The 27883-nt window shown below is 33.9% G+C and overlaps 3 protein-coding genes across 8 annotated transcripts in view; 1 reads left to right on the top strand and 2 right to left on the bottom strand.

Annotated features, from left to right (window-relative positions):
- dachb (dachshund b) overlaps nt 1–9353 on the top strand; it is a 35265-nt gene extending 25912 nt beyond the window's left edge. For 2 of the 5 annotated variants that reach the window (XM_026204538.1, XM_026204534.1), the window contains 9 exons: nt 2545–2664; nt 2961–3130; nt 3845–3998; nt 4765–4836; nt 5897–6027; nt 6100–6247; nt 6322–6459; nt 6550–6615; nt 8331–9353. In XM_026204538.1, coding sequence (XP_026060323.1) covers nt 2545–2664; nt 2961–3130; nt 3845–3998; nt 4765–4836; nt 5897–6027; nt 6100–6247; nt 6322–6459; nt 6550–6615; nt 8331–8368 — 1037 coding nt within the window. In that variant the 3' untranslated portion in view covers nt 8369–9353. The remainder of the gene's footprint in view (nt 1–2544; nt 2665–2960; nt 3131–3844; nt 3999–4764; nt 4837–5896; nt 6028–6099; nt 6248–6321; nt 6460–6549; nt 6616–8330) is intronic. The other 3 variants (XM_026204535.1, XM_026204537.1, XM_026204536.1) reach the window with 3 other exon arrangements.
- A 3968-nt stretch (nt 9354–13321) lies between these two features.
- Nucleotides 13322–18212, bottom strand: cnpy3 (canopy FGF signaling regulator 3). Its single transcript, XM_026204533.1, has 6 exons — nt 18007–18212; nt 17342–17468; nt 16906–17002; nt 16457–16579; nt 15792–15909; nt 13322–14632 (listed from the first exon to the last, which is right to left on the bottom strand). The coding sequence occupies exons 1-6, from the start codon at nt 18104–18106 to the stop codon at nt 14367–14369; spliced, it is 831 nt and encodes a 276-aa protein (XP_026060318.1). The 5' UTR covers nt 18107–18212; the 3' UTR covers nt 13322–14366.
- Nucleotides 18213–20662: 2450 nt separating this feature from the next.
- Nucleotides 20663–27883, bottom strand: part of trpc5a (transient receptor potential cation channel, subfamily C, member 5a) — a 61192-nt gene continuing 53971 nt past the window's right edge. For both annotated transcript variants that reach the window (XM_026204532.1, XM_026204531.1), the window contains exons 9-11: nt 25252–25293; nt 24945–25034; nt 20663–23349 (exon numbers count right to left, since the gene is read on the bottom strand). In XM_026204532.1, the coding sequence (XP_026060317.1) occupies nt 22471–23349; nt 24945–25034; nt 25252–25293 (1011 nt within the window). In that variant the 3' untranslated portion in view covers nt 20663–22470. The remainder of the gene's footprint in view (nt 23350–24944; nt 25035–25251; nt 25294–27883) is intronic.

Here is a 27883-nt window from a genome sequence, read left to right as displayed (position 1 = left end):
CATTTCTCACTTGATCAAACAGTTTACACAAGCTGACCATCTGGTGTTTATTAATTACTAGGATACAAATTACTGTAATTAATTACTGGCCAAAAATACTCAAAAGTGAGCAATGACCATTTTCATTAGACAGTTTTGACCTTGTCATCATGGCTATTTTTTTCTCATAACAGTACATGCACTAAACCGAACCTATAGTGTTAATTAACGTGAAATAAAGGCACATTTGCTGACTTCTACAAATCTTGAAACGTTTTATCTATTCTCGTGGCTCACTGGGCTAATACTTGATTACTCCACATCAAAAATGCAGTGCTTAACCAGGTGAGCTACCGAGCAAGTTTACTACATCAAGAAAGCAATACACATAGAGCTAGTTACTGTATGTGACAGAAATATCAAAATGTATTAGTTTACAAATCACGCTTATGGTTAAAGTGTTTACTTTCATAAAATAGTAGTGTGCAAGAAACCACATAAAACAAGTATTTATTAATAACTAATCTGTCCTTGAACACTCTTAAAATTAAAGGCACTTCACAATGCCATAGAAGAACCTTTTTTGTCTAAATGGTCTTTCTGGCGAAAGAAGGTTCGGTCACACTTTATTTTAGGGTCCAATTCTCACTGTTAACTAACCATTAACTATGACTTTTGCCTCAATTAACTCCTTATTTGCTGCTTATTAATAGTTTATAAGGTAGTTGTTAAGTTTAGGGTATTGGGTAGGATTATGAATGTCATGCATTATATGTACTTTATAAGCACTAATGAACAGCCAATATGTTACTAATGGACATGCTAATAAGCAGCTAGTTATCAGTGTGAATTGGACCCTATACTAAAGTGTTACCGAAGGTTCTTCAGATTAGAAAAAGGTAAGAAAGAGATGGTTCTTAAAACAACCTTTGACTGAATGGTGAATGGTTCTTTCTTCTTTTTTTTACGTAATGGACATTTAATTTCATTATCCATCAGGTTAAAAAGATCTGTCTAAAATTACAAGTACAAAATTGTAGGTATATTGAATAACATGCACTTAGGAATCATGCATAATAAGACCAGCAATGTTTATTAAAAAGTACTAAAAAGTAATATTGATTTCACATTGACATTTCACAGAAAGATCTGTCATCGTACACTGAAAAAAAAGGTGTATTTTATTGTAAAACATACTCCAGTTCCGAACTTTCGAAATCCATTTTACAGTGTATTTCTCTTTACACCAAAAGCGGAAAGCCATTTCTATTTGAGTACTTGACACAGGAGAATATACCGTATGCACATGTGTGTGTACATGTGCATGTTTGCATTTGTTTTAGTGTGTTTCGCAGCACAGCTGCAGCTCTTGTTGTCTCTGATTGCTCTTGCTTTCCCTCCTCTCATCCATCTTCATCTGTCTGATTACTGTGAATTAGCACCCTCTCACTTACGTTAGAACTCCAGTCCCACAAGATATGTGAGCTTGTGTTGACACTAGTCTTGATTTCCACGGACGTGCAGATTGTCGCACAGATGGCAGCTCTATTGTACAGTATTTATGTCATGGTGAAGAGCCCAGGTTGCGAAGCTGCCGTGGTGTTGTAATGTATCTGCAGTGTTGGGTTGTGTCGTAATGAGGGAGCTTTATTGTTTTTAATCAGGTTATTTTTGTCGGGTCGTGTGTAGACCTTATTGGTTGGAGCATGTGATATTCTTAAGGGGACTGACTTCATCCTGCGCTATCATTGATTCCTTCGCCACAAATCTGCCACCTAAACACCATCTGCTCCCAATGGCTCTGACATGAATGCTGATGATAGATTATCAGTTCAGTTCATTGGTGCTGCTGGTCGCTGGTTAACTTACATCTTATTGTTTCCATTTTTTCATTCAAAATAATGAAATATGCCCATTCTGTAGTATTCTGCTCACTTGTTTGGAGGATTCTAGTAAAAGTTAATTTGTCTAAGCATTTTTGAGTATAGTATGTGGTTAAATGTGCACTTAAAGCTTACCTAAAGCAATGAATAGTACTTTTAACAAACTTTAGTCGTAGTTATTTTTTGTATCAAGAGTGCCTGTGAATAGGATAGTTCTACAGTAACATCCACACCAGTAGATGTCAGTACGAGGTTAAAAAAAAAACACTTAAAAAAAAACATACAAATATTTAAAAATTTGACTCATGCTACTAAATTCTATATATTGTTATAATTGTGTATTTTAATAGATTTCAACATATCTTGCTTTGCTTAGTCATAGTATAGTTTATACTATAGCTCCATTCAGTTATAATCTATTAGCTGAAAACTTAATCTATAAATCTGAACTGATAAAAGTTTTTACATACAGTACATATACAAATCTATATATTAATATGGATCTCAATGAACATTTAAACTTACTGACACAGCAAAATCTAAAAATATATTAATACAATATGAATGCAAGTTCAAATATAAAAGCTATGTTATATATTAGCTATGCTAAAACCTAAATGCATGTTAAAACCTAAAAACGACCTATATTGTTAATATTTAATATTCTTTTATGATTAAACAGGATGTAGTGCTTTGTCCTGGGAGAGAGAGAAGCGTTCATCAACGTCTTCAGAGAAAACACAGCACAGCTTGAACAGCTCTCAGCTCAACTCTCTCCAACACACCCATCTACTGGCCAACAGTGAGCATTAACCTTTCACTTTCACACCCTGATGTGTTTAAAGAGATCATTCAATTTAAAATGAATATTCTGTCAGTAGCTTCTCACACTTATGTCGTTTCAAACCTGTATAACTTTCTATTTTCAGTTACTGGGACATTTTATGGTGACTGGAGCATTTAAGCTTAATATGCAAAAGCATCATAAATGTAGTCCATATGGCTAAATTTTAAGTCTCATCTGAAGCCATACAATAGATTTTTGTGATAGACTGACTCAAATTGTAGTAGTTATTCCATTCTTCTTACTTCTCATAGGACTGGACCTGCCCTTCATGATGATGCCCCATCCTCTGCTTCCTGTTGGACTTCCCCCCGCCTCTGTTGCCATGGCAATGAACCAGATGAACCACCTTAATACAATTGCCAATATGGTTGCCAGCGCACAGGTGCACAGCCCCGTCTCCAGGCCGACATCTGCCATCAAGGTTGGACATACTGTACACAACAGATACTAGAACACACAGCTCTTTTGCTGCAAGGTCATTAGGGACTGTTCACACAATTCTAGCTTTAGTTTATTTATTTGAGTCCTTTAATGCAATTTGCTGGTCCACTTGGTCCAAAGGGGTCTAAACTGCTTTAGGTAATCAAAGGTCAGGTGGCTTTCAGAGATTAGTATGGAAGCTTGTTTCTGCCACTTAATGAAAAAAAAAATTAAATAAATAAAAAAAATTAAAAGGTAATTGCTACTTTTATTTATCTCACAATTCAAACTTTTTCTAGCAAATTAACATTTTTCTTTGATAATCTGAGTTTACATTTTAGCATTTTACATCTGGTAATTCACTTTTTGGGGGTTTCTGCCTGAAAATAAAAAAGGTAATTGCAATTTTTTCTTCTCAGCGTTCATATTTCATAATTAGTCACAAAAATAATTCAGAATTGCAAGATATAAAAGCAGAATTTTGAGGTAAAAAAGTGAGAATTGACAGATTTTTTTTAATCTTGTGGCAGAAACAAGCTTCCATAGCTTACCACAAATCTGAATCTTAAAAAAGATTTTATTCTATGACAAATCCTTAATGGTGATATGAATGTAAGGCAAGCTGACTCTGTTAAACTGGGGCGATATAGATGTGTTGTCATGTGGGGAGAGTTTATTTAGGTTTGCAGGACTGAACTCTCTTTTTTTATTTCAGCAGGAGTGTTTTGACGAGAGCCCCTCTCTGACACCATCCATAGATGGGAATGTTCCTCAGAAAACTGAACCCTCACCTCAACTAACCAGTTCAGTTCCCAGCAGCCCCTCACAGCCTTACACACACTCTCCTCAAAAAACACCCTTGGGTTTGAGTGAGTGAGCTTGCATATTAACTAGGGCTGTCAGTTGAATTAATGACATAATAATATGCAATTAATTACAGTTATTAAAGTTTAATTAAACAATCATCAGTCTCTGCTGAGCGAATCTCACAAATGAACATACACTAAAAGTTTGGGGTGATTAAAAATATATACCGTATATAATTTTTTTTTTTTTTTAAGAATAAATTATTTTATTTTTTTTAGAATGGGTGCATTAATCTGACCAAAATGTTCACAAAGTTTCCACAAAAAGCATTACAAAATCTTACTGAACCCAAACATTTGGGCGGTAATGTAATTCGAATAAATTATTGTGGCATATAAGTAAAACATTAAAAAAATATTACAGACCGTAACATAATAAACCAATTGTTTATTTTATTTCCATATAATTGAACATGAGCCTGTCATTGGTCTGTTGTCCAGTTGGAACACCTTATCAAACACAATGTGCTAAACCAATCCATATGTGGTTTCTCAGTGTTACTGTATTTACAGAGACCCAGTTACTGTGGTTAACATCTTGAAGTGTGATATTACTGTTGTTTCATAATATCTTGCATATAATGTCCATAGAAAACAACATTATATGATTTACATTGAGGAAAAAAAGTTAAACTAATCAACGAGGCTTGCAATGACTGCATACACAATAACAGCACAAAGCAATACATGTTGGCAATAGTCCGTGTTTCTCTGAAACTTCTTGTTTCATTTGTCTGCTGTCTTTATACATCTCTTTCTCTCTCTGTAGCATATGATGTTCATGATGAACAAAGTGAGACAGACTCAACTCTGCATATGAACAGACTTTCCAACGACAGGGGTGAGTTTCCTCCATATAAAGGAAATTTTATAAAAAAAAATCAAATTTAATATAACATAACATTACAGAAAAGCCTCTCCTCTGACCTCTTCTGCTCTCATTATAGTTCAATTATTTGCACAGAGCCACTATATTGCATTGAGTTTAGTCGGGTGATGTAATGGTATGTTGTATGTTGTAATGGGATATTCTAGTTTCTAAATACAAGCAATCTCAAAACAATTAAAATAATATGCTCATGCCTTGCTTCATCCTCTACTAGCAAATGTATAAAAAGCATAAATTGACATACAGATTGCACTGTTGTAAAATTTTGGATCAGTGAGAGTTTCTATATATATATACAATTCAATTAATACTTTTCTATTCAACAAGGGTGTATTAAACTGACCAAAATAATTTTTTTTTATGTTACAATTAATTATATTTAAATCATTGCTGTTCTTTTGAACTTTCTGAAGACTGGAGTAGCTGCTGAAACTTTAGCTCCACCATCACAGGAATAAATTACGTTAAAATGCAATATAATATTAAAACAGTTATTATAAATCATAATATTTCCTAATATGACTGTTTTGATTGTATTTTTAATTAAAAAAATGAATGCTACCTTGGTGAGCATAAACAATTAACTTTCAAAAAGATTAAACAACCCAATGCTCTCACTCAAAAAGAGCAACCAAAAGCTAAAACAACAGGGATTTTCTGTAGATTTCTTAACTGATGTAGTTCAATTATAACTATATATTAAGCATATTCTTCAAAAAGAAAAAGATACTGTTTTTTTAGTATCATCACGCTAGTATAGTTTTTTTTTCCATTTTCTTATAATTGTAATATCTTTTTTAAATGTCTACATATTTTTTTAATTATTTATTTTTGTTTAAATTATAGTACATCAGTTTAAACTAAATGAAAATGACAAATGTTGCCTTGCCAACTAGCTGCAATTTTACACAATGTTTACTTTATTTCAGTAAATGACAGAATTTAAATTTACAGCTAAACTATTCTTTTAACAGTCAACTGAATTCATCTCTTTGTGTTTATTATTTGACAGTTGAACAAAATGCAGTGAAACCAACAATCTTTGAGAAGGTCCCAGCTCAATCATTGTCCTCTGGCTTCCCCGCGTCCCTTCTTTTTACAGACGGCCTCTCCTCCGTCGAGACACTGCTCACTAATGTCCAGGTATAACACACACACACAAACACACTCATACAAACAAGTTCAGCGTCAATAACATGTGGACACGTGTTGCAGGGTCTGCTAAAGGTAGCTTTGGAGAACGCCCGTCTGCAGGAGAAGCAGCTTCAGCAGGAGAGGAGAGAGCTCAAGATGGAGCTGTACAGAGAGAGAGAGATGAGAGAGAGTCTAGAGAGGCAGCTCACCTCTGAGCTACACAGTCGAGGTAAAATGTTGCGATCTAATACCAAAATCGTTTATTTTCATTTGATGTTTACACATGGATATTTTCTCCTCCAGCTACCATTCAGAGACGTCTGAAGAAGGAGAAGAAGGCAAAGAGGAGGTTACAGGAGGCGCTGGAATATGAGTCCAAGCGGAGAGGGCAGATCGAGCAGGCCTTACAGCAGGCCACCTCATCAGACGCTCTCACACACGGTGAGACGCTCTCACACACACTCAGAGAGTTTCATTCAGGCCGATAGTCTTTCAGCAGGCTTTGTCAGCTGTCGCTGTCTGTTAACATAGATCCAATCAGTCTGGACACAGAGACGGAGCGATGCAGAAGCCCGGAGGACAACTGCTTGTTACAAGGTATTACATTTAATAGAAACCTAGATGAACTGGCCCCTTTTCATAGAGATATATAAGTATTAATATATATATATGCTTATATAGAAACGTTCAAAAGAACAGCATTTATTTGAAAGATTAATTTTTTGTAACCACATTACATTGTCTTTAATCAATGTAATGCATTCTTGCTGAATGAAAGTATTAACATCCGTAAAAAAAAAAAGTCCTTGTACAAAACATGCCTGTCAACACACTTGTATATACAGTGTGTATGTATATGGATGTGCACAGTTTCAGCTGTGGCTTATTCAGATTTGTTGTCTTGACCTCACTTCCCCTTCCCATCAGTCTTTCTCAGCAACACCGTGTGTCACTCGCCCGTGTCCTCCAAACAGATGAGATCATCGGCTCCCTCTGTCTCAGAGTGAAACCATTAGCAAATAAACACACAGATGAATCAAAAGACTGGGGACTAATTGCAAGGTTCCTGTGTAAGCAAAGCCTCGCCGCATGAATATTCCAGCGCCGCCCTTCCACCCGTTTATCTGTTTCTGCAGCTGGCCGTTCTCCCTCTCTCCCCCTCCGAGAGACAGCTAAAGCTACATGATAAATTACTTGAATTTCACCTTGTGTTCATTTTATTAAAATGGCTCCCTAATGTCGAGAAAATCGGATACATGTAGGCACAGCACTGGACTGGAGGTGTTCATTTACTGTATAATGTCTTTTTTCCATGATGTGCATAATGGGCTATTTTAGTTAAAGGGGCATTTGAAATTCTGTAATATGTTAGAAATACATTAATTTATTATTATTTTTATTTTATTATGTAGAGTTTTTCAACATGTTGATCAAATGGTAGGCCCACCTTTTTTTTTACTTAAATAAAAATAAATTTTTTATGACTCTAAACTTGGTAGAAAAAAACGAGTTGATTTTATTTGTAATAATTTTTTCTTACCATTCAAACGTTCGGGGTTGATACACATTTTTTTTTTATGTTTTTGAAACAAGTCTCTTATACTCAGTGTTGCCACATCCACAGTTTTCCTGTGGAATTAGGCTACATTAACACTGTTGCCACGGATTGTTTTTTCACGTCCACGGGTTGAAGCAACCCCAATAATGCGATATTTAGCCCATGAAATGTGCATTTTCCTGGGGAACTGGCTAGTTTTGAGTAGCAATTGGGTGGGTTTCTTTGTGAAAACCTGGCAACCTTACCAAGGCTGTACTTATTTTATTAAAAATACAATAAAACAGTAATGTTGTCAAAAATTATTTTGTGTTCTATTTGAATATATTATATAACGTAATTAATTCCTGTGATGGAAAAACTGAAACCATCATCCATTTCTTTTCTTTACATTTTTTTTTTATCAAGAAATTATTTTCTTGAATGAATAGAAAGTTCAAAAGAACAGCATATATTTGAAATAAATACATTTATCTTAACTGTTACTTTTGTTTAATTTAATGCATCCTAACTAAATAAAAGTTTTAATTTATTTTACAAACAACAATCAATCAGTATCTTACAGACCCCAACCTTTTATGAAATGTTAAACCTTTAAAACCTTTATTAAATATGAAAGTCCCATTAAATGGCCCAGAGAAGTTTAACACTTTTACACATATTTAAATAATTGTTACATATCAAATGAAATATAGAGATGTCAGTTGTCTTTATGTTTACAAATTCAAACCTTTCTTTTGCTTTTCTTTAATTGCAGAAAGCAGAGCATACACAAAAAATCCAATAATGTACTAAGAAGAGGTGGATAGGGATGTTCTCCACATCACACACTTTCTGAATGCTGAAGAGAGGACTTCAAGGTTTTATGCAGTGAGCTACACTGGAGAAGATCTTCTCCTTGACCCAATCCAATGCTCCATCCACACAACATTCCAGAATCCTCCACTGTTGTTTTATCTACATACACTGTGCTTAATTCCTTGTTTAAGCTCTGTGGAGAGCACTGTTGATGTACTTTTACTTTTTTTTTTGAAGCAGCGTTTGGAAGCGACTGGATGATGTTTTGGCATTATCCCTTCAGGACAGTGACCTTCAGTCTAATGCCCTCAGGACAGGCTGAGGAAAATGAAAAAAAAAAAGATAAATAAAAAAGGTTGTGTTTCATACTTGTTTAAAGACTCAAAGAGTTTGGAATCTTACATTTCATGGCTTTTCTCTTGTATGTACATCTTCTGGTCCTGCAGTCCATTTATCTCTCTTTGTAGTTCAGTTTAGCTTCTTAATACTGTTTAAAATATTCACCTGTTCTTCGGTTTGAATAACCTTATGTGGGAGTTTTCTTTGTAAGACCTTGCATTATTTTATTGGCTTTCAGATGGAAAAACTACTGAATATTTTTGGAATCTTTCCCTCATTATTGTAAGAAGGAACCTGTTGATATTGTAGATGTGGTTTCATGTTTTTCAGCATTTACAGCGATTCGATTCACTTGCCATTTTATCATAAGTTCCAACTAGACACTAAGACAGCAGAGGATATTTTCTTATGCATTTGGCATTTTCCCCAACGCACGAGTCTTTATTTAGTCTGTGAGTTACTTAAAGAGGAAACCAGACTTCCCGCAGAACAGAATTCCCTGCTGGTACTGTCGGGATGAGCCATCCATCCGATAGGCATTCGAATGCTAAATGATGTCTTGAAAGGTCTAGATCGATGTCTGTCACCATTTTGTGCACCAGAATGAACCGACAACACAAATAAACAAAGCAACGCTCATGTCACTGGTGTCACCTTGTCGTCAATAGCGTTCCTGATGTAGCTAAAGCCATCAAACAATCCTATTGATTCAGGTCATGCAAATGAGACCCCATTAGTGCTTAAATGCCTCCACTGCTACATATCGGCCTTTACTGACACGTATCAAAGTCCTCATTGACATTCAGTTTGTGGTCTTCTCGTGGCCAGACACAAGCTAAGCATTACTCCATACTGATATTTCTATTTTACAACAGCACTCCAACAGCTCCTGCTGTATGATATCCAAATAAATGATATCATGACTCAAAGTGCAGTACTGTAACATGGATTTATAATATTTTTCTTTCGTATATCACTCGAGACCATAAATCTGTGGGGACCATAAATAGATTAGAAAACAAACTACTCTTGATTTGGAATTGCTCCCTAAAAATGGGAAATGACAATTTGGGAACGTGGGAAAAGTGTGGTTTCATAACTACAGCTAGCAAAAGATAGGAGCGGAAGATAAATATATGTTTAGGATACAGAAATGGCATCTGTTTTGCTATGATTGTTTTGTGAGAAATATATCAGTGCTTGTAAACTTGAAGAGGACTGTTGAGCTTGTTTGTGTTTTCAGCTCTGTTCAACATCCTGGAAAATATATTATTTTAGCTGTGCGCAAGTTTGGAGTCTCTACGTTACAGGAACTGCATAAAGGATATTGTGTAAGCATTAACTAAGCAGACTGGAAAAAAAAAACAAAAAAACAAGTGAAACCTCAAAAATCAAGAAAACTTTTAATACAAAATTATCTTGTAAACAATTTGCACACTTTGAAATTGCTAGCAATTTTCACAAATTATTACAAAGAAACGTTCCGAAGCCAAAAAAGTGAAATCCTTTTTTTTTTTTACACTATACACTAATACAATTAACTTAAAAAAATTCTTACAGTGTACAACTGCAAACCAATACAGAAACTTGTTTGATATTTTCTTTAAAAGGATGAGGCAAGTTGTGGGTTCTTTCAATTCCCCCGAGCGGGATAAACAGAAATGTGCCTGATATGTCAGTCTATTCCCAGGATGCATTGAGGGTGGTTGCTGTTTTCTCAGGGTGGTGCGACGATGACTATAGATAGTCATATGCACTGATTGACTGATTTGCCCATAATATTCACAACAGAAACATGAGTTCATTTTGTTTCCCATAAAAAAGGCAGCCCAGATTTTTTTTGTCTTTTTTTTTTAAAAATGTGATTTGAAGAAGCTTGTAGATTCCAGTGAGTTATAGACCCATTTCATGCACCACAGCCTTCAAAAATAAAGACACATTTTTAGGGAAAAGGCTTAAATTAGACCATTTTTAACTAGATAACCCATATTTGGTGGGATGGAAAGGGAGGAAATGCTTTGAATGGAAATTATTAAATCGTGATTAAGTCATTGAACTCATGAACAACATTTGACTTGACATCTAAAGATAACAGAGGATGTTTGTCCTCATCTAAAATGACCAGTGTTTCACTCTTTTGACTTACACTGTGCAGAAGAATTAAAGGTTTCTTTAAATGACTGATACAAGAAAAATGAATTAATATATTTTTTTTATAGTCCTACAATACTGTTCAAAAGTTTGGGGTTGGTTCGTGTTTTTGAAGGAAGTCTCATCAAGGATACATTTACTTGATTGCAAATACATTACAAAAATAAATAAATTATATATATATATATATATATATATATATATATATATATATATATATATATATATATATATATATATATATTATGATATATTATATTACTATTAATATATATATATATATATATATATATATATATATATATATATATATATATATATATATTATATTACTATTAATATATATATATATATATATATATATATATATATATTATGATATATTATATTACTATTAATATATATATATATATATATATAGTAAAATATTCTAAGAATTTAAGTAACTGTTTTCTATTTTAATATATTGTAAAATGTAATTTATTCCTGTGACGCAAAGCTGAATGTTCTTCAGTATCTTCACTTTATACTTTCTTCACAATTTAGTCTTCAGTGTCACATGATCTGTCAGAAATCATTATATGGCGATTTAGTACTCAAGGAACATTTCTTATATTATTTCATCATAATTTTGACAAATGGTTGTGCCACTTAATTTTTGTGTGAAAAACTAAATACATTTTTAGTAACTTTTTTTTTCCACTGGCAACTTTTGAGTAATGCATTATTGCTGAATATAAACATTAATTATTAAAACTTAAATTATGTCTTTATCACTAGTTAATGTTTTTTATGTAACCGTTTTACATCTGCATTAAATATATGAATAAACTGTCTTCTTTACAATTAAAGGTTAAGTAGAATTGTAAAAAGTTCAAATTAGCTCAATAAACAAAATAAATAATTGTATTTTCTACAATCAACTGAGTATCAATTAAACAGATTATGTCAAAATGATGATATTGTATGAAATGTGGTAGGCCTAAAGACAGAGAGAGATTAATTATGTGGTTATTTGGGCACCATTTTCATGGGGAAACCATCCAGGGTCATAAATGATTTCATATAGACAGACATGGTCGAACAAAACTGGAGCAAAACAAAACAACAAAACAACGGGCCAGAGAAGAGAGATTCATATTCCTGCTCACACGTACTGTCTCTTGTGTAATATACCAGGTGATTGCAATGTAAAAGATCAATATTTTTTATTCTCATAGATTAGAGAACAATCAAATTCTCGATGTTCTCCATTTGCCATAGGAAGAGTCTCGCAGTCTTACTGATAGCAAAAATGAAAAGGTTTTATCCTGGGTGCAAGATGTTTGTTTTTGTGAATTATTCATTGAGATGTGTTTGTGCAAGTGAATAGCCATTTGCTCCAATACTGAAGGGCAAATACAGATTGCTCAAACATAACAGAAGAGGAATGTGACATTGAGGAGTGGAAATGCGGACAAAGCCTTCTGCACTGCAGCAGGGTCACTACTGATAAACAGGCCTCGTGACAGACGCTTCTTCATAACACACCATTATTTACATCTGTCTGAAGAGCATTGCTTCATTAATTCTAATAAAAATGAGAAAGAAATATTAATGGATTTCCTTAAGTTTCGTTTTTTCTTTTCTTTCTGTTGAGGGTATAGCACTGCTCAAATAGAAGTTATCGACAGTTAGTTTTAAATACAATGTTTACACCTTAAATTAAACTGATTTTAAATTAATTTACCATTTTTAATTATATAAAAATATATAATTTGAATTATATACAAATAATCATACAGAATGTCCTCGCGACACGTGCACAATCGAATAAAACTTTACTACAATCTCTTATCAAGCCAGGATTTCTTCTTCCTTCTTGGTGTTACCACCCTCTTGTGGTGAAGACTGGAAAACTACCGTTTAAAAACGTTTCCTTCCGAGTTTTTTTCAAGAGTTGTAGTCAGTTTTCCCTTTTATTCATCAGTCATCTACAACACTTATTAAACGCCTCAGCTAATGAGCTAAGGTCAATAACGTTCACACACACCCCAAACAACAGTAATCAGAATAGGCCCACAAACACCTGCAGGAGCTCTCACTCTCTCTCTCTCTCTCACACACACACACACACACACATTTGTTTTTGTGAAAAGTGTGGACATCCCATAGGCGTAATGGTTTTTATACGGTAGAAACTGTATATTCTATCATCCTTCACCAACCCTACACCTAACTCTAACCCTCACAGGAAACTTTGTGCATTTTTACTTTCTCAAAAAAAAAAAAAAAAAACTCATTCTGTATGATTTCTAAGCGTTTTGAAAAATGGGGGACATAGGTTATGTCCTCATAAGTAACCCTCTCCTTGTAATACCTGTGTCATACCCATGTCATTATACAAAGTTGTGTCCTGATATGTCACAAAAACAAGACCACACACACACACTCTCTCTCAAACACACACACTCACTCTCTCTCTCTCTCTCTTACACACACACACACACACACACACACACACACGCATGCACCCATACACACTCACTCACTCTCACACACACATCTCTGGAAATAGTGATGGCTGATATCAGATAAACAGATTAAGTAAACAATACTTCTGAGTAAAATATTAAATAAAACTGTAACTTAAACATTCCGTGACATCACATACATACACACAGCAAATGCAAAAATCTAATATGAACAGATCAAGCAAAAATGGCACACACTTAATTGGATAACAGAAAGAAAGAAAAGGTCCCAGGTATTTTCTCAGGGTTTTCTCCCATTATCTGCATAACTGAAATGAGAAATGTGGGACATTTAGAGACTTTATGAGATGCCAAGTTCAAAAAAAAATGTATGCATTTGTTGCATCACATAAAAGTTAACCAAAAAATATTTTCCAACACAGAAAAAGATAGATTAAGATTTGTAAAACCTAATAATATTAATACAGAAAAAGCTCCAATTATGTATTTCCTTACTTGGAATCTATGAAGGATCTTTTCCTGTGAAATCAATGGCAATTAAAAGAAACAGTAGGCATAAGAAAACTTCATGACTAAATTCATAAACTAAACTCAAATTTGGGAGGTGGTGGGGTTATTGTGTTGGACTCAGTGAGATGAGTCAAGAATAAAAGAAATGAGAACCACAAGGATTTCCAGAATCCATTCCAACAATTGCCAACTTGATTGATTCAAAACACTAGAGTCTTCAAAAGGCAGACATTTCCCTGAAAAAAGATTTTAGCTTGTATATAATGTAACTGATATGAAACCAGCGTGAGAACAAACACAAGCTACAGCAGAGTTTGATTGGTTTAGCTTCCATTTCTGGATTTGTAATGGCATTTGATTTTAGCTTCTTCCTGGATGGAGTTAATGTAACAAGTGATCTAGAATGAGGACCTCAATATTACCTTCTTCTAACAAAAACTCCACGTACATCTCAATATCAGTCATTAATGTAGATATCAGTGAGACAAATGTCAGAGAGAAAAAAAAAGTAAAGAAATCTATCAGAGTTCAGTTTTATCCTGATTAAGAGGAAGTTTCTTCTGGATCTCCTCATCAGAGGTGTATCCAGCTTCTTCAGTTTTCCGCTTGCTGGTCTCAGTCTCAGTCAGCTTGGACTTTTTCTTCTTCTTCTTCTTCTTCACCTTCTCTTTTTTCTGCCCATCCTCAGTGTCTTTACCTTTCTTCTTTTTGCCCTTCTTTTTCTTCTTGTCCTCTGCGATAGCTGCCATGTCTCCCTTTTTCCCAGCCCAGTTCTCTTTAAGACAGCCTGCAGAGAGAGTCAGAAGAACATGTTTCTACAGTCCTGATCTTTATACAGACTGTCCTCACTGTTATTAGCAACAACTGATCAAATCAGAGCTGCGTGTTCAGGAAGTGATGTCTTTTTCTGGCAGATCTATATTGGTTGCTATAGCAATGGCATAAGAGCCAGTACAATGCCAAATTAATATTTCATTACAGGAAGCAACAAGCTGGTCATATGAAGAAAGACAGCTATTTGTATTTACTCATTTACAACCCAACTGGTATTCTAACTAAGATGTCATACTTTGAGTACTTCTCAAACAATACTTTGACAAATGTGACCTTGGACCACAAAACCGGTCATAAAAATTTAATTAATACATAATCTGAAAGCTGAATAAATAAACTTAACATTGATGCATACATTTTATGACAATATTTTGCTGAGATACAACTATATATAAAAAAATAGATAAATACTGAGGAAATCACTTTTAAATGTGACCAAATGGAGTTCCTAGCAATGCATATTTCTAATCAAAAATTAAGTTTTGATATATTTAAGGTAGGAAACTTACAAAATAACTATATGGAACATGATCTTTACTTAATACCCTAATGATTTTTGGCATAAGAGAAAAATCAATAATTTGAGCCATACAACGTATTGTTGGTTATTGCTATAGACATACTACTTATGACATGGTTTTGTGCTCCAGGGTCACATATATGTTTACATTTCGTACAGTTTTTAATTAAAATAACACACACCCACACACACACATACATACACACACATATATATATATATATATATATATATATATATATATATATATATATATATATATACATATACATATACATATACATATATATATATATATATATATATATATCCAGATATAGATACAGATATGCTTAGTAAAAGTATGAATTCCTTAAAATAATTTATATTTATCAAGAAATCAACACATGCTTTACACATTAAGTTATGTCTTGTACTATTACTGCTCCTGTAGCCTCGAGTAGCTTCCCAGAAACAACAGCTCTTGAAGCTGGTGCCGATAAAGGAGATCAAGAGGTTTAGTCTGTAAGTAGTCATAATATTATGTCTAGAGCGGTTTAACTCTTATAAAAGAGGTTGTGCTGGAGTAAAACAGCTGTTAGTTTCACATTACCAGTGTCTTGTCCTTTCAGCACGTGTTTTTCACACAGGTAAGTGGTGAGATCTTCCTCCTGGCTGCCTTTATACCAGTCTTCAATGACTTCTTCATACTGCTCTAACATCACATCACACTGAGGGAACAAAACACAAATCTCATAATTCCCACATGCCTGTAGATATGCTGCACAAACATGCATTTACATACATTGTTTTATTTGCACTCCCATTAACCTATGCTAATCACAGATATAGCTTGAAAAGGAAACAGAATCAACAATTTTTACAAGAAAAGTTAAACGTTATTCATTATCATCATTATCAATGATGAAAATAGTTGTGCTGATTAACATTTTTGTGAAAACTGATGCATTTTTTTCTGGATTCTTTGATGAATTGGAATAACAGCATATATTTGAAATATAAATATTTTGTAACATTTTATATGCCTTTACTATTATATATGCCTTTACTAGTATAAAATGTTATACTATAACATTTTATCAATTTAAAGCATCCATGCTGAATAAAAGTATGAATTTCTTTTTTTTATCTTAATGACTCAAAACTTTTTAACGGTAGTGTTAATATAGTTAAATTTAATTACATTTTAAATTTAATTTAATTTAAATGTAACCCACTAACAGGCATAATTCTAAGATTTCTCAGTCACTCACATACCTGCTTTTTGAGATCTGCCACTTCAGCACTGGTCTCATTCCACAGTTCATAAGGAATGTCCATGACCACCTTCACGCCTTTATTAACCAGGTTATGTAAGGTTGAGAATGTCTCAGACATCCCCTGAGCAGAGAAAGACAAATGATCAGATTTCACCAGCTATAATGCATTATAACACATCACAGAATACAGTAAAAAAAAAAAAAAAAAAAAAAAAAAAAAAAAAATCATACTGAAATTTTTAATTGCATTCCATTTACTTCTACAGTAATTATCAGTTCGAATTTCAAAGCTTAATTTTCATGTGGCATTTATTATATGAAATTGCCATTGCAACTTGGGGTATTCATTCACAAAACAATTTACATTTTTATTCACTCATAAACCCCCCAAAAAAGTAAATTCACTAAAAGTAATGTGGAAGGCATAAAGGAAATGTGTTAGCCTACCTTTGCAAAGCGATTACTTCCATCTCTCTCTTTGTGTAGATTGTACTGCATAATCCTTGAGCAAACATTCTCCATCACCTCTATGAAACGGATATCACTGAAAAGCAAAAGACATCGCTTAATATAATATAAGTCACGCTGCATCCAAAAACAGTATGACATGGTTACTTTATAGTACTCCTGCATTTCTAGACTAGAATTGGTGAAAGAATATTGTTAAGAAAACAGTTGACAGTAGCCACTGATTTCCGTAGTATGCAAAAAAATAAAAAAAAATTAATAAATATATATATATATATATCTTCTTTTGTGTTCAACAGGAGAAAGAAATTCATACAGGTTTGGAAAAGGCTGAGGGTAAGTAAATGACAATTTTCATTTGGATGAATGATCCTTCTAAGGTCAAAATTTGCTCTGAGAAAACAAAGTGACTTACGATTTGACATATTTGATTGGCGGTGCACCTTTATCATCCAGGAAGCGATAGTTGGTTTCAATCACTTCTTTTGTTTTGCCAGTCTCTTCAAATGCAGACTTCATTTCAACACTAAGAAATTTGCACACTATAGAAACATAAAAACCATATTCAGCGCCAGAAGAGGAACAGAAAGCAGAGGTCCCTCAAATCCTAGTGTGCTGCCTACATAGACGGCATTGTTTGTCATTACAGACCCATTCAACGTTCCAAACATGCAGCCTAGGTAGGGATCACACAAGGTGTTGAGACACAACCAGTGAGGTCCGTTAAAAAGAGGAAATCTCCTGCTCTTGATTTTTCCAAGTATGCCAATGCAATATTTTGAATTAATAATTATAAGACTTAATTATTAAAACAATAAATAATTAATAAAATAAAATGTCTCTTTCGACGTACAACTGTTATGAATAAAAAAAAAAAGCAGATTGCTATTGATTCACACTGACATCTGTAACGTTACTGAGTATGATAACATATCTCAGATCTATTACATCGTGTAAAATATGTGTCTGCGATTGCATAAAATGATTTTATCAAGCGCTGAAAATAAGACTGGTATGCACAAGCGATTATGCTGTATTTAAAGCAAAATATTAACTCATTATAAATTAGGGACAGTCTACCTTCACATTTATTTGGCAGATGCACCCAGTCATCATCCCCGCTTTTGTTAGCAGCTGCGGCACTTACAAGAAACAATACGACGCAGATAAAAACATTCATCTTTTTAACAGAAAATATTTACAATGTGAAATACTAAAATATCGAACATGCTTATTTAGCCGCTATTATAAGGCTTTCACTTCCGCTGTGGTATGTTGACGCAGAAGCTGCGCCGAGTGGACCAATCACGAACGCTGAAGTAGCATGACGGAGCCAATGAAAAACGTGGGAGGAATCCAAGACATGTTTACAAGTTTAGGAAAGAGCGGCTTGGTGTATTTTTGTTAGTACAGTACACTTAATTTAAATATAGAAACAAAAGCTACGTTTTCTTGAATATTGTAGAATAAGCGGATCCGGCTCTAGAATACGTTTTCGTTTTGAAATTTAGCAACAAAATATACCAAAACAAATAAAATATACCAAAGAAAGTGTTTTAAATAGCGGAACTTTTGTGCAATGGATGACACAACCACCAGAGGGCATTACACTCTACACAATTAGATTCTTCCCAAGACTTGAAAATTGCACTCATAAATTAGCATGTCATGTTTACTGATTACTACAGTGGCAATAATCTTAGCCTCCCAAGTACCCTAAGGAATACTTTCTCTGTTATTCACAGATTTCCCACTAATTTGTAAAAGGCATTTTTAACAATTCCATCATGGTAATAATAATACATTTGTACTAATATATTCTATATATATAGAATTGAAAGTTGAACCACTGTTTACATTAAAGCACAGTTCACATGCATTAAAATGTTTTACACTCATATCAGTGACCACATTTATATTTTAATCAGGAATGTCATTGAAATGCAGAGGAGAAGTCACCACATTTATCTGAATTTACCCAAACAAACTAATTTATAGGCAGCTCCTGTCATCAACAGCATTATTTCAAATGACGGAGGAGGTCAATTAGATGTGTTCTTTGGACAGTATGCTGAAGTTTAACCTGACAGCTATTAGTCAGCACTTCCAAGGGCACAAGAAGAGGGTTTTCATAGGCAATATGACTGGCATTTGGAAAAAATTCGCAAAAGACTCTAAAATACCATTACAATTTGCAATTAAGTAATTAACGATGCAATATGAATCAATTATTCTCAACCCTGGTAAAGTCTGCCCATTTTTACAGTGGATACAGTACTAGGGAAAATACCATACAACATGATGCATGTACCATGAAAAATGCTCTCTTATGCTCTCCAAATTAATTTGATGAAGAATTGAGTTAGAAATAGCACAAAATATTTTGGTAACACTTTATAATAACTGCATGCTATTAATCATTAGTTAAGCATTAGGAAACAGTTAATTCATCATTTATAAAGCATTAATAGACATTTATAAGCAGTTTATAAATACAGATATAAATACTTTATACCTGATTTAAAAGCATATCTATAATGTATTTAATAATTGTTTTTTCATACTTTATTAATGATCAATTTATCATTTCTAAATTAAGTATAGCATTATTTACACACCATTTATTAAGGAGTTGTCAGTGGTTCATAAGATCACTTAGAAATTGTAAGTAAATGATTAATAAACTATTTAAATGTGCATTCATACATCTTTTCATTCAGACATATAGTAATAATTACTTATAGTGTTAATAAATGGTTTATTAACATGTATTTCTACTGTAATTCAGGGTTAATTCATGTAGTTGTTAGTTAACTATTTTTGTGAGCTCATCTATAGTGAGGACTATTTATGCCTTGTAAAGCTTTTACAAATGAGATTTAAAGGCTGTTAATATTTCTATGTCCTGTATCATTGTGTTGTGTTTATTTTTTTGTTTAGAAGATAACTGAGCCTTTAACTATCCTTTATAAATGCTTTACAAGGCATAACTAGTCCTCACTTTAGATGAGCTCACATAAATAGTTAACTGACCACTACTAAATGCTTTATAACTACCTGAATTGTGATCTTATGAAATACTGGCAACTATAAATAACTGGTTTGTAAATAATGCTATATACTTCATTGAGAAATGATAAATTGATCATGAATAAAGTATGTAATTACACATTATAGAAATGCTTTTAAATCAAGAATATAGCATTTATATCTGTATTTATAAACTGATTATTACTGTCTATCAATGCTTTATAAATTATGAATTATCTGTTTACTAATGCTTAATTAATGATTAATAGTGTGCAGTTATTATAAAGTGTTACCAATATTTTGTACTAGTTTAAGTCATTTTTCTTTTTGAATATGTTTTAAAATGTATTTCTTTTAGCCACTTCTTCAGTCTTTAGTTACATGATCCTTCAGAAATAATTATGATATATATATATATATATATATATATATATATATATATATATATATATACATATATTCCATGGTACATAAATCAGTGTTCTATGCAATACCTTATAGTGCCAATTTTACAAAACTATTGTACGATGGTGTTGGCATTACAAATGTTCCCCAGTAGAACATAGTATAGTTTTTTAAGGTACATTTTCATAATTGACAAAAATCTGGGCCTTACTTACTTTACTGTTAATCCTACAGTAGAGCTACAGCCAGGAAAGAGTAAAGCACATATCTGCATTTATATCTTGTTGAGAAATGGCAAGAATTCAAAGACAACACCAGGGTTATTCAGCTTTATTGAATCTGCATATTCAGCATTCCCTTGAGTTCAGTTTCTGGCTGTCAGAAATACTTTTTATCTTCATCGTATGTTCACACATTTCCAAGGAAAAGTAGAAAGTGGTAAGAATCATACAAGAGGAGCAAGTATTCCATTCAAGTGTTTACATAAGCATTTACAGCGCCTTGCCAAAAGCAATCAGGCCTTGACCAATTCTGTCATGTTACTGGATTTCACAGTCCCACATTGCAATTGTGCCCTTTGTGAGGTTTCATTTGAAAGCACTGAAACAAATCTCCTAAAATGTGACATTGTTTTGTAACATTCAGCCCCTGCAGTTAAATATTTCAGAAGCTGACAGCATCACTCAGAAATGTTAAAACAGTGACCTTAGGACAATAATCTTTTTGTTGAATTTTTTTAATATAAATGCTTTCATTGTTAAATATCCTCAATCTGATTATTTATGCTAATGTTTAGATAATTTTCACTCCTTCACCACTTTTTATATATATTCTCCAACATAAAACCATGTCAAATTAAAAATGTCCTCTTACTACATCAATACCATATTCATAATACAGTAAAATATCAGAGTTGGCCTAAAGTCTGAATATTTTAGCATTGGCACTGTGCATGGTTCGTCAGCATTCATCATCGCAGAGCAAGGGGATGTCTTATTCGATGCATGTCTCTGGACATCTCCCCTATACCTGATTATTATAATGTACTAATTAATATTCACATACAGTAAAAAGTAAGCAGTCAAAGAAAAGCTCCAAAAACATTATAATAGTATAATGTATAAACAATGTCTGTCTAGACTAAAACAGTCTTGAAATTAAATCATTTGTACATGCTATTCAGAATACAAAAATAAGATTTCAGTCATGTTAGATTCTAGCATAACTTCAGCCCTCCGGGTGCATAACATGAGTAATATCACACTATGATGTGCACATATAATAGCACTAAAGTGAAAAACCTTCACCGCATGAGTGCCAACGGCTCACTGATCAGTTACTGAGAAAAACAAACAAACATCAAACCTGTTCCACCAAGAGCATGATGTCCTTAAACATACACTGTAGGTCCATATCAGATGTGTTTCTCGCTCAAGTACAGTTTCCAATGAGAACTTTCTATAAAAAAGAAATACATGAACTGACAATGCTTCTGGTCACATTGGAGATATAAAGTTGAATTAAAATTTGAATGGCATGAATCGGTTGATTCCTGTGGTTTAGAGTTCATGAAACAGCACTCACAAATTATTTTACTAATGTAATATAACATTTTTGAATTAACAATAAAAAATAAAAAAAAATGGATGGGTTGGATCCCAACAGTAACATTCTGCAATGTGTTTGTTTTACTGTAACCTTCTTAAGAAACTTAAGAAAATGGTTAATAGAAGTCAGTGTTAGCCAAAATCTTCTTTTGTGTTCTATAGAAGAAGGAAAAAATCAAACAGGTTTGGAATGACATGAAATTGATAAACAGTTTTCAGAATTTTCACTGTTGGGTGAACAATGTGATGTAATGAAGATAAAAAATTCAAGCCTGCATTTCTCTGATGATGTCACTTTTCTGTCCCTATATTCTGAATACACTCATCCCATATCTCTTGTAAATAACTTCTGATTTGGTTAAATTTCAGAAAGAAGTTACAAACATTGCAGCAGCAAACAAAAGAAGGAACAGAAGAATCGGTTGTGGTTAAGGTCATAGTTATTGATATCATCACTCATTATTGTTGTTATCAAAGTGCTGTACAGTACATACTAGCAATACTATAGCTGCGTGGTCAACGAATCGTCCTGTTCCGTTACCCAGCGGGAGGAGTCTGGGATTTGTCCACCACAGGGCCCGACCAATCCCTGGAACACGTCCTCATTTGAGTCCAGGAGGTGGGAGCTGGAGGCGGAGAAACTGGAAGCACAGTGCAGGGAAGAGGGTGGGGACAGAGGTCCTAATGTCAGTAAAGCATCCCTTCCGTTAGCTCTCTGTCCATTGGTCGTCATGGCACCGTCACCCTCATTTAAAGCACCCATGTCCACCTGATTAAGGTTGGCATCGCTTCTGGTGACGGGACCGACACCCCTGGTGAAGCCCAAATCATTCCAAGCCCCCGGCGGGTGAAGCAATCCATCTGAGATAGTGTAGGTTGCAGCGGTGACACCTGCCGGCTGCGGAAGGTGGCTTCCCATGCGTGAGAACAGCAGGCCGAGCCGTCTGAAAGAGTTCTTCTTGGAACTAGAGAAGCGGGACAACCGCCTCCAAGTTCGTGAAAGTGCAGGTCTTGCTGGAGCCACTGAGGACAGGGACGAGGAGGGCGAGGGGTTCTTCCTCAGTCCGTTGATCTTTGGTTTACCCTCCCTGTTTGCAGATGGTGGCACCGTCGTCGTAGTAGTAGCGACCTCCATTCCGGAGATGGAGCGAAAGAGGGCAGAGACTCCGTACGACGGATCCGAGGGTGTAACAGTTTTGAAAGACACACCCTTGGCCCCAATGCTGCTCCCGTCACTATGGTGACAGGCCTCGCCATCATCACTGACCTCATCTCGAAGCGTGGCCTCGCTGCTGGAGGAATAGTTCCGCCGGGGCGGCTTTCGGTTACCCAGAAGGTCCAAAACTTCATAGCGGAAACTGGAAATGTCCTGTTTCAGCTCCTAAGGCAGAGCATTATTATAGTATTACTATAATATATAGTAATACTTATAGTATATGAATATATACTTATAGGGTTGATGTGACTTTAAGTTTCTATTATTCAAACAACAAGCAAAGAATATTTACATTATAGTAAAATATATCACAGAATTCAGTCTCGCTCAAGTGTAAGCACTCTAAAAAAGCTCCAAGTATAAGTGAAGCTGTCTGTAGTGTATGATGAATCAATCTCTTAATGCATCACATGTACATCTGCACATCTGTTTCTGATGAGAAAATTCACCAAAGTGCAGAATTCAGTTAGTGAGCATGCTCACTGACCACAACTTGCATATAAGGCGATGATAATATTTAGTAAAATGCCCTTAAATAATAGAAATATTAAAGAAAAAAATATTGATCTAAAATCACAAAAGCACAATTATATATTGGTGCTGATGTAACTATGTTTTCTTTAATTTGTATGTTCATCCACAATATATAAGTGTTAGGGGTGTTTAATATTAGAATTTTGTATAAAATCGAGGGGTGGTGTTAGCGCAGTGGATAAGACACCCACCTTATGGTGAGAGACCCGGGTTTGAATCCACTGTGAGACACCAATGTGTCCCTGAGCAAGACACTTAACCCCTAGTTGCTCCAGAGGAGTGCGACCTCTGACATATATAGCAATTGTAAGTCGCTTTGGATAAAAGCGTCAGCTAAATGAATAAATGTAAATGTAAAATCCCCCACTGTGGCACTGCCTATCCCCCCAGATCAAATATGTTCCCGTGGCTATGTACTGTTATTAGAAATCAGATTTTAAACCACTGTGAGTGGAGAAAGAAAATACATTTAAAGGACTGTAATGGACTGACATTATTGATGTTGCTTTATGTCTTCACTCCACAATATGCAAAAAATGTGAAATGTACAGTAAATAAACAGCAGTTGTGGCTGTCAGAACATTACCGTGAAAATACAGTAGCAACATTGTAAGTTTTATTGATTGGACTCAAATTTACTGGGAAAAAATGTATTTCATTAAATGATGTAATACAAGCCACATGAAAAGTTCACCTTTTCCAAAAGCTTAGGTAAATATTAAAATATAGAGAGTGGACACTTACACACACAAATACAAAACACCATCATATACACAAAACAAGGAACATTAATTTAACAACATAAGATGTAAAAAGTGTAATGTGCATAAGTGATACATTTTTTTTTCACTGAGTATACAGTAGTGAGGGAACTTTTAATCACTTTTAATAAATGATCAGGTATTTACTGCATCATATTTGACAAAAAAGCATTTTACATTAAAATGAAATCCTGCTGTATAAATTTTAGGCAGATTTATAATTATTCTATTTTTACTATGCAAATATTTTATAAATCTTAATGACACTTTTTTAAAAGCTTAAAAATATATATCATTGAGGGTTCTGGTGATTGCATATAAAGATAATAAGAAGAAGATCTGCAGATTTTCTGTCAATAGTGGGGCATTTGAAGAATGATTACTTGTGTCAGTGTTTTTGTTCATGAGCCTGCATTTCCTGATATTTACGCTAGATAAATAAAGAGCATTTAGTTTCAGAAGCACCTTAAAATTCTCCTCCGTCAGCCCTTCGCTTGTCTTGGCGCTGCGGATCATGGACGCCACATACCTCTTCACTAGACTACGGATGACCTCCTGAGAGTTGAAGGAGAAGAAGAGAAAGCAAGCAGTCAGATAGAACTCCCTAATCTTGTTAATCTGGAAATGTACAGCTGAATCTTTGGTGTGACGGTGCAAGCAAAAAGATAGACAGGGAAAACAAAGCCAGAGGCGAAGAGATGTAATGCAATTACATGCACATTGTTTGTATTCTCGCATGTGTGTAATAGCAGAGCTTTATCTGCTGGCATACCTGATAATGCTGATTCTGTATTAGCCTGTCAGCATGCTTTTCCTGAAAGGAGAAACATATTCACACTGTAATTATGCATTTACTAATCAAATATATTCTTTATATCTTTATCCTTTATATCTTTATCCTTTATTATTATTATTATTAGCAAATTATTAATTTTCAGATTTCTTCAAATTATACAGTACTCTGCCATTTGTGTGCTATGAGCCTCCATTACTTATAACTGACAGATTAACAGAGCATTTAAGTTTAAATCTGTTACAATATAAAATAATGAATTTGAATTCCTTTATAAATAAATTATGTATAATTTAGTGTAGAATAAAGCATTAATTGTGTTTGTCACCCAGTATTAATGTTCAAATTCATCATGATCAGCACACTGAAATGGCAGAATAATAAACCATATTTTAGAAAATTTAGCTTTTATTTTAATGAAAAAATCATGATATATAATTCTCACTGTCGGTGTCTTTTTTTATGTGGAATTTATTTTTTTTATTTTTTTCTGTCTAAGAACATTGCAATATTATTAGAAATTTCCCGAAAATAATAATGTTCATGATTATTCTGACACCAGATTAAGGGGGTAACATCATAGAACAATGAATAACATTTCTGTTCCCAGTCCTTTACTTTTATATTCAAGAATATGAATTTTCTGTTTCAGAAAACATACATTTTACCATTTAAAAGATGTTTAAAAGTTATGGAAAGAAGTCTCTCACCAAGACAGCATTTATTAAATACAGTTATGCTGCTTAATATTTTGTGAAAACCATAATACTTTTTTTCAAAGAGAAGAGAATGAAGATGAAGAGAATAGCATTTTTTTGAAACAGAAATGTAACTGACCCAAAAATTTGTATGTTAGTGTATTATCTGAGCTGATGGTGTTAAAAAGATGATTTTGGCCACATAACTAAGACATATGTTGTATCTGTTAATGATGTCGATGAACTGGAAGGACATTTAGGCTGATGCAAACTGCACCAACCTAAACTGCAAAAATGTCTGACAGTAAAAAGACTGAATAACTAATTTCATGGAAATTGGGTTTTGTTATAAGCACTTTCCTATTGCATCCACAATGAGTGAATCAATCAAAATTTTCAAATGCAATTTCAATGCAAATTCTCATGTGCAGTTATACTCCCTGCTTTTGCATTGTTTTGAGATTTATGAGTCCTGCAGATGCTTTCTAACTGGAATGCTGCTATTTGTACACTCACAATCAACACAAAATCAGATAAGCACATGAAGGTATTCTAAATTTGCAGTATATGCTGAGAGATTCTTAAAATTCTTATCAGATATTGCAGGAAAGCTGCTCTCCTCTTAGCTCTACATGTAGGCAGCTTTATATAATGATCAAGGTTTGATCCCAGCTCAGCAATGCCCGCAAACATGTGGGAGAGAGTTTCGAGTGAGTGTGCTTTGGCTCTGTGTGTGTGTGTGTGTGTGTGCGAAAGAGAAAGAGAGAGAGTGCATGAGCATCTGGACTGATGCAGGCCAATAAAGACAGTGCAGAGAGATGGATTTGTAATAAAAGTGCGTCAGGTGGAACAAGAGAGGATATATTTGAAACAGTTTCAAGGGGAGTTGCATGGCAACACAGGAGGTTAAACTCCAGACAGACTCGGGCCATGTTACACCTCATTACATCATCAAAGGAGAAACAGAAACTTGTTGAATAATAAAAAAAAGTTCCTTCATAGAAGTTTAATTAATTTATATGAAACCCCACTTCACTGATTCAATTGAAATGAAATCCGCAACCACTCTGAATGAAGCCAGTAGTTGAAGTTTGGGGGAGGGGGCTGACAAGCTGGTTGTGATGTCAAAAATATGGCAAAGACCTGTCTCATGAATATTAACTTGATCACGCTGACGTTGCTAGGTAACCTTTCTGGTTATCTAACCTAATTAATATTCATGCAAAAAGCCTTTGAATAATTGTACTTTTACAAATTCATGCTGTGAATCCATTTAAAATAAACAATTGAAGACAAATAATGGTGATCAATTTCCAGTAAAGATTTAGGCTTCCATTCAAAAAAAAAAAAAAAAAGAAAGAAAGAAACATTAAGAATGCATAAAAATGATATAAAGTGACAGTAAAGACATTAATAATAGTTCAATATTTCTAATTCAAATACATGCTCCTTCAATTAATTCAAATAAATGCTTAAAATATAAAACAATAAATGCAGACTTGTTGAGAAGAAGAGAAATGCATCTGATCTCAATCTTTTTCGTAGTAGTGCATGCTTTCCTTTACATTCATGCCAAACTTAACCAATAATCTTGATGTTAAAAATAAAGAAAGCATGGTCATTCATGTTATTCACATCTACCCAATTAGTATGTATGGCCATAATATGGTTTTGTAGACAAATATAGTACCACATATATGTCACTGTTTCTGGGAATTTTCAGAATTGAAAAAAATTGTAATAGCAACAAATTAACACCAAATATGACATAAACTGAATGTACAAAATTGTGTAAACACTCTTTCACTGAGACTGACATGCTGGATTTTTCAGCTGTTGATTTTGTTAAAGTCAAAGGCTTTTATATGTATTTCTCTCACTTGGTGATACCTGAAAGTAATGCATGATGATAC

This window comes from Carassius auratus, chromosome 26 (genome assembly GCF_003368295.1).
Source record: "Carassius auratus strain Wakin chromosome 26, ASM336829v1, whole genome shotgun sequence".
Lineage (NCBI taxonomy): Eukaryota > Metazoa > Chordata > Actinopteri > Cypriniformes > Cyprinidae > Carassius > Carassius auratus.
The sequence above is the reverse complement of the archived record's forward strand: the minus strand, read 5'-3'. Positions and strand labels throughout refer to the sequence as shown.